The sequence below is a fragment of the Tubulanus polymorphus genome, chromosome 11 (genome assembly GCF_964204645.1).
Source record: "Tubulanus polymorphus chromosome 11, tnTubPoly1.2, whole genome shotgun sequence".
Classification (NCBI taxonomy): Eukaryota; Metazoa; Nemertea; class Palaeonemertea; order Tubulaniformes; family Tubulanidae; genus Tubulanus; species Tubulanus polymorphus.
In genome coordinates, this window is record NC_134035.1 from 9,175,421 (window position 1) to 9,187,906 (window position 12,486).

Consider the following 12,486-nt stretch of genomic DNA (forward strand, 5'->3'; position numbering starts at 1 on the left):
TGACCACATGAATATAAAAAAACAACATGAAATATTGGAGTAAAAATGGAGTGGTCATTTATTGCCGTATAAAATGTGTATAAAACCTTGTAAAATAGTAAAACCGTCGAATAAAATCTGAATTATGAATATTCGGTAGCACGTCTAAATATCTGAATGTTTATCACGCGTCGGACGCGTCGTGATGGATCGTACGAACTGATTTACCGGGTGACGTCACTGTTACTTGTATAGCCACTCCCGCATTCGATGACGTATCGTCTGATTGTGTCTGATTATTATTGTCCTGTTGTTCTGACGACATTAAGTTATGGGCCGTCTCTTTTCGTATGACAGATTCCGCAGTTTCTGGCTTTAAATCAAATTGTAACTCGTCACCGGTTTCTTTGAGGTTACCTAGTCCGGCTTGCTCGAGAAGCGATTTGATGTATTTAATTTGGCAAGCTTTCCTCACCTTGTGAGTGCCGGAGCCCCCCTACAATCCGAATGAAATGCGGATAAGCTTAATACATTCAAAACGAAAACTTAGTCACAAATACGAATCAAATCCGAACTTACGATTTCACAAAGCTCGATGTCCTCCGTTAGTAAATTTGCCCGTTTCTTTTTGACCCCGAGACATCCTTTTACTAGTTTTACTAAGTCGTCTGCGGTAGGGATGACGTTCAGCGGTGAAGGTAGCATCCCGGCTTCTTGCGAGTAATATTTCCACAGCTCACTGCGGGCGAACTTCCATTCCACGTCCGCATCTTCCTGTAAAAAAATCACAATCAACAAAACTATGTATAGATAAAATGGAAATACAAACTCGTGGTCAAAGCGGGCTCAGTAGCTCAGTAGGATAAGGCGTGATGCTGTTGCGATCACCAACAGTGACAAGCGGGTTCGAGTCCTGCTGATTAATTACAGTATGTGGGTTAATGGACAATCCAATAGGATTAGTCTTTGGGAGACCAACATTTGAACGACGTAGATAACAAAAACAGACAAAAAATACCCCAGACAAAAGGTACTCCACCTGAGTTTTATCATACGATTTGGACATCATAGCGATTAACATATTCAACAATACGATCACCATGATGCCGTTGAAGAGACCAAACAAAACCGTTCCAACTTTTTCCGGCACTAGAAACGCGTCGGGATTTATCATCTCTGCAAAATAGAGAGGACTGTGCATAATGTTTATACTTAACATTCTACAAATTTTTCAGCGAAATGTTTTCACGATTTGTAGAAGTCATTATTTTAATGATATAAGTAGTCAATCAGAATTGGTAAATTTGGGGAAGTATATCCAATCGGGATTTGATTATATTTAATTTTATGCTTGACTTATATTGTACAGTACGCTATGTCCTATGCACTCTTTCTTATAAACATTTTTGTAATCCTAGTATTGTATATATGTATTATATTGTTTTCTTCTAATTCGCTGTTCATTGACGATCATGTCTTTTGATTATGATGAATAAACAAACTTGAAACTTGAAACTTACCGGAATTACTGTCGCGATAGACGTCGGATACTTCCAGATCTGGAGCAGAAGATTCAGCCATACCGAATAATGACCAAAACAATGTACCCATCGAACTGACCTGCCTATACCACGAAAGAATAGAAAATTAAAATCGTACATGAAATATGATAGTCTTAAGCCCAACGCACACGACACAGGGAAACAGAAAACAGAAACACGTTTTCTAGTAGTTCCCTGTTAGTATTGTGTGCAATTTTGAGAAACGAGAGAAACATGGTGTTTCCGTGTTTTTTTCCTGTGTCGTGTGCGTCGGGTCCAGGAAAGAATAGGAACTGGTAAATGAAACGTGATATTGATGCGTACGATGGGAAAGATTGCGTCATCTGAGATGTCGTCATACGACCAGTCGATTTGTCAAAACTCTCCACGTAGAAACTATAGAATGTGTAGAGATTGCGGATACCACTGAGAAACGCCACGAAAAACTGAAATTAGAAATACGATCCAAAGGAAATCTCATTTTTCACCTTTAATGGAATCTATACTCGGAATTTATTTAACACTGATAAAGGCTTTTTGTGAAGTTCTCTATTGTAAAAAAAAAGTAATTTACTTTCAATCAAGACATACCATAAGAAACATCGTCAGAAACCTAGCGATATCACCAACCATCCGGGAAGCAGATATCTGCAGAGGACCTAAACTCTCCGAGGCTGGTAGAATGTAAACGGACAAACGGGTGAATGATAAAACATTCGCGATAGCGAAACAGGCCTCTGATATAATCATCGGGTCATACGTGTCCCAAAGCGCTCGACCTAAAGAAAAAGACGTAGATTTGATGATATAATCGGGCATTGGTAATGCGTCATTAGGATAAGGACAGGATTGACCGACACAACAACGACGATTTAACCGAGTTTTCGGGCTTTTATGGAAATTGCTGATACACATCCAGCATATTGAGAACTTTTTAGCTTCTACGTACTAGAATAGAACAAAACGTTGGAGTGGTTTCACGTCGACTAATCTAAGGTAAGAATAAATCTCACTTACTTCCTCGGATATAATATGAATCAGGTTGTGAGAACAAGTGTGTTTCTAACGCATGAAGGGTTCTCGTCCCATTTTCCGAATTCATCAACTCGCGGTTATACATTATATCACGAATTTGCTGTAGCGGAACCGCGTATTTATCGGCGACTGCAGCGACCTCTTGCTGCACCAGAATTCGCAATGAAGCCCATACCAAATACAGAGCAGCTGTCAACATGTCGACTAAGTTATAGCCAGAACGGAAATACTCGAGAACGTTCGTCTTAGACATCAGAATCAGTTGCAGACATTCTGTCCTTAAAAAACCTAGAAATCAAAACGGAAGTAATAAATCTTGGAGTAATCAAGAAATATCAAAACAAACAAACTAACAACACTTAGGTATAGAGAGTCCAACACTAATATAGCAAAAAGTCTCATTTAAGCTGATAGTTTATCGATTCGACGTTTCAACTAGAATGAATCAATTATTTAGGTACAATCGAAACATCGAATCAACAAATTATCAGCTTAAGGAAACATTTCTGATATCTTTCTCGTTATAACAGTGCGGTATTCTCTATATATCGTCACAACACGTTCATTAGTGTTTCATCAATGGTTAAAACAACATCAATAAAGTGATGTAGTCAAATGCCGATACTCGCCTAATACAAATGCAAATACTATCCAATGAGAAATAGTCATGTAATTGTAACTTGCTGTTCTGAATTTCATCCGATAAACATGGCCGATAACTTCATGCCACGATTCACCGGACTGTACGTCCTCTGTATTGAATGACATTACACCCAGCAATACGAGGAATACCGCATTGAAGAATGTGTGATTCAGAAATTTAATCACCGGTGACCTCAGAAAATCGATCAGACACATCTCTTTAGCCTAAAACAGGTAAAACGTAAAACTTCTTTTTAAAACTTTCAACAAGAAGATCACTAACAACGCAACGCATCTCTGCAAATACGATTCGAATGTGGAGAAAATTAAATTGTTCACTAGATTACTTAAAGCATTTGTACTTACGTCATTAAAAAAGTATCCTTGAAGTTGCATCAAACCTTTGACCATCTTTTTACGTGCAAATGTTTTGACAATTCTCATAAACAGTAAACTAATCACGGAGAACAAGAGAACCGGAACCCAGGCGTAAATAACGCGTATAGACCCGTAAAACGACGAACTAAGGTAATTCTGACAAATTGGATGAGCTATAAACTGAAAAACAATAAGAGATAACAAGGTCCTATGATAACTCAGAGCTACTGTACACTTTCACCCAGTCCTGAGAATTGCCAGTTCCTGGAGCTCCGTATACTGCCTATACTAAAGAGCTCGCGTGAACCATATACCACTGACACTAAGCGATATACCACTGACACTAAGGTTCTCAGTGAACTGTACACTGAGCTGGACCAAGAGCTTCAAATTTGTGAGGAATAAGTGAAATCGATATCCATACTTACAGACTTCGCATTTTCGGCGAAGGCTCTGTTGACGACTGCTGGATATCTGGCATCATCTTCGTGGACATTCGCCGCTTTATCTGCATCGGAATGAAGGATATCTTCAACTTCTTTCAGGCTGCTGCAGTGGTCGAGCATACTACATGCAAATTCTTCGCATTGATTTACCAGTTCCAGAAACTCCGACTGAAAAATGGTACGTACATAAATATGAGTTTCAAAAATGTTCACATTCGTGTATTCATGGAAACGCGTTCACCTTGAATTCTTTTCGTTCTTCGACATATCGCAGAATCTTAGAGCGAATATCCAATGCAGTACCTATCGGATCTCTTTGTGTAAGACTCAGATACGCCGGACTTGCCTGCGCTCGCATCAATTCTAAGTAGTGTTTTTGTTTCTTTAATACATCGCTCATAGGCAATTGCTCGAGTAGTTGAAAGCGTTTAGCGTCGTCTCCTTCGATATTATAGACGAGTTGGACCATTAACAAGTTGTTTTCGCGAGCTGCTATTGTCATTGCTGTGCGCTGTATTTCAGACTTATCCATCGACTTGTACTTAGGATGAGTTAGAATGAATTTTACCACAATTGCATTATTGCTTTGGATGGCAAACTCGATGCAGTCTAGTATATGATTCACGCTTAGATAGCGGCCTTCCAGCACTCTTTCTAATATGTCAATGGCGCCGTGTTCGATAGCGTAAAATAGCGCTGGTTTTGCAAAGATTGTTCCCTGGCTGTACATGAAACATTTTATTATTCCCTCATACGCCATCTCTCTCAGGTCGTCTTGAACGAGAAAATCGAAAAGTTTCAGATTGTACTTAAATGCATCAATATCTATATTGAAGATCGCTCGTCTTAATGCTTCACATAGTTTGCTGATACAAGTTCTGTCAGACGGGTCGATGCAGTCATCAGGCACGTCGAAAACGACCTGAAAAAAAAACAAAGGACACGTCTGTCATCATCGCTGAAACCAATAGCCGCTCATCATTGCTTGGAGAGTTTCTGGGGGCTAAATCAGCCCCGCCACTGTTATTGGAGCGGTCTGGAAATAAAACGATTCAGATATTTCTAAATGAGCTGGAAAACTTAAAACAGCAAGGCTGGAATTCACCGAAGCATTTTTGCCATCGTTCAAGACAGTGATGTTCGCATACATGTGCTTACTATCAGAACATGGCATCATCTTGCGTGCGGACGACAAGCGTTTTTACGAACAAAAGAAAACTTAATCGGCGGTGAGGGCATGTTTATCTCCGTGACTAAAGCATTGATCATGTAGGATACTTTGGCCATTTCGAAGAAAGTCAGTGATGGTCGGGATAGTTGCTTTCGTCCGCGGACAACGTTAGTCTATCCAGCGTTTATGAGATAATCGGTATGCCTTGGTGAATTCCTGCCAAACCCATTACTCACGTCATCACCAGAGAGCCCTTCGTCGCCTACATAACTAAATAAGTTCTGATAAGATGTTGAGCTACGGAGGGTCTCGCACGTTCGCTCCACGTCCATATCACAACTGGCTACATTCTGAGAAGATGTTGATGATCTACGGACAACTAGAGACTCGTACGTCCGTTCTACGTCGTCCATATCCGAATAATGCACCTGATCGTGAGGTGAGCGCGTTTTAAGCCGCGTGATTTAACACGAGTTGCTGCTCAAACTGAATTGAAGTATTGAAGTGTTTAACTAGTTGCAATCCATGTAACGAGTTGTATTCATATTACGGCCAGTGGTGGTATGCAGGTCCTCACGCCGATAGTGTACGGAATATTGAATACAGCCTTGTTGGCTTGCGCTTTATCCCTCCTCATAACCATCCATATCATGTAATGAAGGATAATGGTTATTCGTTGTATTGTATGTATTGTGTTATGGTTAACGAAATAAATATCGTATTACTGATTTCCTCTACTACACCGAGCTTGTTGACTTCAAAAACCCACATTTTATACTATTCATGTCGTATTTTATTGCTTGTGTATCTCCTATTATGTATATACTTGATTTTACTGAAACTGTATCAGTTGCATACAATGTTTTTTTTTAAAATATTTATGCTGAATAAAGTTTGAATTGAATTGAATTATCAGATTAGGGAAAAACGTTTTAGAAACGACTGTAATACGTTTTCTATCTTTGACTGTGAATTATACTCCGTATATGCAATCAAATGAATCCATTTTACGGTAAGTGTTTTTTCCGAAATATTGAATGGAAAATAAAACCTTAAGAAATGTTGCTGCCTCGGACAAAACTGTCTCCAGGAAGCGACGTAATGATATACTTCGAATATTTTGTCGGCTTCGAGTAGAATTAAAAAAAAAACGAAAAAAAGTGTTCACATTTCATATTCAAGCGGCGGGAATTTGAATTGCGCAATGTGCTGCAATTCTAGATGGATATATGATTGAAAGGTCGCTGAATACCTGGGAACAAAACCCGGCAACGACATCAAAATGTCACCAAATAAAATGTTGCTGATGGTTGCTCGCTTGATCGCTTTTATTTGATCATTTTTATGATAATAAATAAAAAGTTTTTTGGTAGATGAAGTTCTATAGAGTAGGTTTCGTTGAGTTTATGGAATTTCCCAGATTGATTTTGTTCTGCAAGTGCCCTTCGAATCTCTTACTCCGTATCAATGCAGCATTCATTTGGATTAGACCTCAGCGGGAAGAACGAGTCTGCAGATAGTCGTAGGAGGTAGCATGCGATGAAATTTGACACAATATGGATTGACAATAGATTTTCTAGGAACCCAGACATGCATGCCTTGAGAAGTGTGCAATGTGATACCATCAAGATCGGGCAAAGGCGTTGATTATGCGGTGTTATTTGTCGTCGTCTATGATACGTTCGTTAATTGTACTCATATTGCATTCGTAAGACCTTCGTATTGTCTTTAGAAAACCTCGAAGTTTACTTTCAAACTTTGAGGCGAGAAGATAAACAATATACGTGTAAGGTGGATGGCGAGAGAAATCCCACAATGATTCAGTCAAAGATGAAAAATTCCGAATTGAAGAGATTTATTTCGAGCAACGTTTCGGCTAAACACTATTTGCCATCATCAGGCGTACTTGGACTGAATCATTGCGGGATTTCTCCCGTCATACTTGAAAGTTGTTTTTTGAAACAGCGGGGATTGAGATAACCCAGCCACTCGTTGCTCGGCGGCGAACGCTCTCACTCTCGTCAATAACTCCTTATTTACAAGTCGCCGATGGCGGGAATTATCGCAGGAAATGCGTTTATCATTTTATTTGGCGGAGAATTGAACCGTAGATTTCCAGCGACTGCGACCTGTTCTCTATCGCTGACGATATCTACAATCCTGCTTCCTATGCGCGCCGTAACTCTCTCTTTCGAAATTGTATTTACTGTTTTCTACATTTCGCGTATTACTGGCCTTATATAAACGTCAATTGGGCTGATGACTTATTCGAAAAATATATTACGTATCCTTATACACATATCGGTAAATATGGTAGCGGAATTATTTTTGATTAAGCCGTTTTATCGCGCTAGGAATCGCGGGATCTTAACCCACGCGCTGTACTATACAGTTCGGTTGACAATATCGCCGTGTCTAAAAACAGATCCCATTTTCAAATATTTATTTAACGAAATTAATGACCATCATTTTGAGTTCGAAATAAACTACGCCGGAGATTGCGATGCTTTTCGCGTCGATTTAGTCATGCGCCTCATCCGGAGAAATGACATGATGATGCTTTAATACGTAGCCGAGGGCTATCGACGGTGTAAACACAAATTGCCAACATCCTAGTCGAACTAACCGAGGTTTAATGTCACTGTTCGTTGATGTGAAGAAATATAAAAGGAACCACGCTTTGCATTGAGCCGAAATAAAGAACATCCACGAGTTGCACCGCGAGACACGTGGTAGTTTTTCGTAGTATATATAATCATTTACGAAAATAGGTCTCGACGAATGAAACGAAGCGCCGCGCGGAAACAGATTAAAATTGCTGAAATTGAGGTATTAGGCGTTCGTCGTTATGGCTGATAATCTGTAAATAGCGAGTAGATGACTTTCTGAAGTTATTACGCGTCTCGTAATCACCCGTCAACGAGTACCGTGCGCCTATACGAAGCATTTCATTATACTCCAGCATTGCAGGACGGATCCAGAGGCGCAGACTGTGACAGGAGCACAAAGGAATGCATAGGGCATATATACTGAAAAAGTGCAAGTTAAGTTTCTATGCAGCCAATAAAAGGGTATCTGGAACAATTTTGAGATTTCACTGCATTTTCATGCAATTTCTAGCGTTTGAGGAACATTTGATAGTATATGAGCTAGATCTTGCGCTGCAGACTGTTGTCTTATTAGTTGCGGGAAAAAAGTCCCCTGAAAAATATTGTCAATGTATATTGATAAATGCCGGCCTTGTTAATAGAATTCAGCTCGTCCAAAAACCGTGCTGCTGGAATAGTAACCCTTACTCGGTAAAGAAAACGCATTAAACCACTGTTGGCTTCCCGTCACTAGCTCCGTGTACAATCGCGAATCGAATATAGAATTATTCTTGTGTTTAAGTGTCTAAACCTGGCGCCTTGTTATATACAAGATTTGATAGTTCCACATGTACCAGCACGTCCACTCTGATTCAGCGCTGGCAATGTTATGTCCCCGCATCTTTCTTGCTTCCGATCCTATTGCCTCATTTGGAATCAGAAATTTGGGAAATCGATGATCAAAGCACATCTAAACACAGTTTGAGGCATCCTGCTTTTCTGTCAAGGGTATGGACTCAGCTTTCACTAATCTTAAAGCGCTCGTGAACATTTTCTAAATGAAACAATTGCTATATAAATTTTTAGATTATCATCATTATTATCATTAAACAAGGGCACAGGAACGGAACGCGTGCTCTTGTGCTCCCGTCTCGATCCAACTTTACTTTCTACCGGATAATGTTCGGCTGAAAATAATGTAATGTATTCGATAGAAAATTATTTCAGTAATAATAACAGCAAAAGCTATGAAAAGTTCGAGGGTATTTTATAATAGATGAAAGTAAGGACTCCCTTTCAGAAAGCATCTTCATATTTTGCCTAATAATGTTGAGTTGTTTGATGTGAAGTTAGAATTCTTTTAACCTCGAGTCAGATGTTCCTTTGAAAACTATTATCATAAGATTTCTTGATTGAGTTTTTGCAGAAATTCTGCCATTTTTTTCTTGTTCGATTAACGTCAGAAATAATCATTTCGTCGACGTGTCGTGTGAGTTAGAACATATCAGTTGTTGTGTCTCGCCCGGCGCTGAACTGGAAAATAATTGATTTGAAGTTAGTTGTACCGGTAACCCCGCGGTTTATCACCTATTAAACGGATGATCGCTCATGGGAAGCCCATATAATGTAGAAACAATAAAAACGACAGGGTTTCATACCAGATATAGCAATAATAAAATAATAATCAGAAATCGGTGCCGGGTGAAACCAGTGTAAAGAAGAAGCAGGGGTTGACGCCCGCTTTCTGCATCTTCGCTTGCCAGAGTTTGATTTCCTCCCGCTGAAGCTCATGCCAACACAAACCCTGGCCGCAAACCCTTCGTTTGTCTATTACATTCCAAGAAATATTGGACGGACGGGTTGCGGCTAAGCGGCCACCAGTTTATATATCTAGCCAATCAGATGCGTTGTTTCAGATTCGCTACCATGGTAATCAAACCCTGGCAAGCGAGGATGGCTTTCTGAAGCGAAACGATACAAGTATAGCACGTGTCATCAGCAATGTAGAGAACACTGAGAAATTACACGCTGAAATTAACGACACTACGATTTAATTTTCGGCATTTAAGAATAATTTCTCATCATAAAAAAAAAATTTCAGGCGTATAAAATAACGAAGAACCACCATCGAAAATACCGATGTGATTTCGGGCAATTCTTTGGAAACAAATCGCAATATCTATAAATCAAAAAGCCATTAGCTCCCCAGTCTTTGAGTAATGCCTCTGTGAGATCAAATTAATATATGGCTTTAAGTACTATAATATATTTATCACTTTTATTAGAACTGTGTGTCGCGGCGCTAATATTTTACATGATATTCACAACTTTTAAATCATTCAATATTACAACCGATACACATGTTAATATAATGCGTTTTGCAACCATATTCCATCCGATCCATCGAGCCCGTGTGTTCTTAAAACTGTGTTGTTTTTTGCCTTGAACGAGCGAAATGGGCGCGCATTGAAAATGGAACCGTTTATACGATTTAGTTTATCATATATACGGCGGGTTTTGAACAGCTCGACAATAAGCCGGTGGTGATCGTTGATTTACACACGCGAGCAAAACACGAGTTCCTATGCGTACGTGTCTGTAATTAGGCGTCCATGCATCATAATCACAACAACTTTACTTTAGTTACTTCGACACTTTCTAAATTTTCCGTAGACGCGTGGAATCGATTTTGAGAAATATTTGCCGCTACGAAAAATTACAAAGCACAAAGTACAATGATATGTAATATTACCATACTCGTTTTACTATATAAACATATATTCGATTTATCTCATGTGGTTTAACAATATTCTAACAGACAGAAAATATCATATTTTACATCTTGAAGCTGTTGAATTATGTTTTTTTTTGTCGCCATATTTTTGCCAATGTGAGAGAATATATTATGTACCCGCGCCTTCGCCATCGATACAGAACAGTCGTATATGACGGAGAGTTAACGGTCACGGTTGGGATATCATTACCGCTCGACAACATTTCGAAAGGGGATATAAGTGTTTGTGAATCAATACATGGTCTATATTTCATATATTGCTGGTTTCTATATATAGTCTTGCTCGTGATGCCGGTTGTTTTTACGTCCGATTTTCGTTTTTACGATACACAGTCCTAGCCGAGGCAAGGTGTTACTGAACGATCTCTATAACGACAGTTCGCCCTGAAATCTCAGCTCTGATCAACCGATGCGCATGAACGACGCTCTTTTATCGTTTTCTACGCGTCGTTCGTCGTCGTCGTCGTCGGCCAAACGTTTGCCGATTCGCATAAACGACCCGCGTTTGCCGTCGGCGTCGGCAAAATTCTTTTTGCCTATGCGCATAAAACTGCCGCGTTTGCCGCTGTCTTCCGAAGTCAAGTCGTCGATGTCGGGAAGTTGCTCGTGTTGTTTCTTACCAATTCGCATGAACATCGCTTTCTTCTCCTGGCTCTCTTCTTCGTCGTCGGCGGCCGACGATTTTTTGCCGATGCGCATGAACGAGCTCGACCCGCGCTTATCGCCATTCTCGTCGTTACGACCGATTCTCATGAAACTCGCGCGCTTGTCGGCGCCGCTTTTACCGATGCGCATGAAACTTGGCCTTTTTGGTAATTCTTCGTCGAAATCTTTCCTGCCAATGCGCATGAAGCTGGCTCGCTTATCATTCATCAGGTTTGATTTCTTGCCAATTCGCATAAAACTTGCCCGCTTATCGTCGTCGAAATCTTTCTTGCCGATTCGCATGAAACTGGCTCGCTTCAGCGCTGCCGGGTAAATCGGCCGTTTTCCTATACGCATGAACGACGGTCGCTTGTACGAAATTCGTTTCCCTATACGCATAAATGAAGCTCGACCAATGCGCATAAACGCCGGCCTAGCTGTCCTTAGATAACTCGGAACGCTATAAGAGTCATCGTCTTCTTCCTCGTCACCAGTTTGTGAACGTCCGATGCGCATGAAACTGCTCGGTCTGCCAATCCGCATAAAGGACCCGCGTTTTTTCTCGTCCAAACTCTCACAAATGTCCACGCAACGCTCTAATTCGATTTGCAAGTTTGTATTTTCGCACTCTTCCCGGCAGTCTAATTGTTGTGATTGAGCGCACTTATTGATGACGATTAACACGAAAATCACGCTCCAATGGAAAACGATACCGCGAATCTTCATTTTCGTGACTAATTTGATTTTTGAGATCTGGAAAATATAAGAAATAGATAGATATAGCATAAATTCTAATGCGGAGTCAGCATTTGCAGTCATACAGGGGAGAGTGTCTAATCCCCGCTGAATTGTCAAGTTACCCTGGCATTTAACGGAATAAAGAAAAATGCTAAACTGATACATAAAAAAGTTTAATTCATAAGCTTGTTCTCTTAATTTCTATGAACCTTATGAGGAGCTTTCTTTCGGGGGGTGCCCTTTCATATGATATGCCCTATTTGGGGATTGCACCCTTCTCTGAATCAAACCCTCGATCCGCCCCTGTTTTACAAATCAACTTCCTTGAAGTATGTGTACGAATGTAACCGTTTATTTTTGTTCTGTTTGTCGTTTTAATCTTTATCGTTTTATCTTTATTGCGTTCCTCACTGGAAAGTAATTTTTAGCATTATCGGTCAATAAAGTTTGATTTGATTTGATTCAGCCTATCCAAGTATCATAATTTTTGATCGTGACTTCGAAACCGCACCCATCGTGACGTTTCACC

The 12,486-nt window shown here is 40.0% G+C and overlaps 2 protein-coding genes across 2 annotated transcripts in view; both read right to left on the reverse strand.

Moving 5' to 3' along the window:
* Positions 1-45: 45 nt before the first annotated feature.
* LOC141913036 (short transient receptor potential channel 3-like) lies at positions 46-5,605 on the reverse strand. Its single transcript, XM_074804475.1, has 12 exons — positions 5,429-5,605; positions 4,263-4,943; positions 4,004-4,189; positions 3,564-3,755; positions 3,185-3,422; positions 2,538-2,843; positions 2,112-2,299; positions 1,845-1,966; positions 1,500-1,603; positions 1,019-1,155; positions 559-753; positions 46-475 (listed from the first exon to the last, which is right to left on the reverse strand). Exons 1-12 carry the CDS (start codon positions 5,603-5,605, stop codon positions 164-166), a joined length of 2,838 nt encoding a protein of 945 aa, XP_074660576.1. The 3' UTR covers positions 46-163.
* Positions 5,606-10,058: 4,453 nt separating this feature from the next.
* The window catches only part of LOC141912782 (uncharacterized), a 30,840-nt gene continuing 28,412 nt past the window's right edge, over positions 10,059-12,486 (reverse strand). The window contains exon 2 of the mRNA XM_074804177.1: positions 10,059-11,972. Coding sequence (XP_074660278.1) covers positions 10,977-11,945 — 969 coding nt within the window. The 5' untranslated portion in view covers positions 11,946-11,972 and the 3' untranslated portion in view covers positions 10,059-10,976. The remainder of the gene's footprint in view (positions 11,973-12,486) is intronic.

Bases quoted from the DNA above. Each gene is read 5' to 3' on its own strand.
- LOC141913036 (XM_074804475.1), bottom strand. From the start codon at position 5,605: ATGGACGACGTAGAACGGACGTACGAGTCTCTAGTTGTCCGTAGATCA. The intron at 3,756-4,003 runs GTAAGTATGGAT...ATTGTTTTTCAG, and splicing joins TCGCCGAAAATGCGAAGTCT to TTTATAGCTCATCCAATTTG. The intron at 1,967-2,111 runs GTATGTCTTGAT...TTCTAATTTCAG, and splicing joins TTCTGACGATGTTTCTTATG to TTTTTCGTGGCGTTTCTCAG.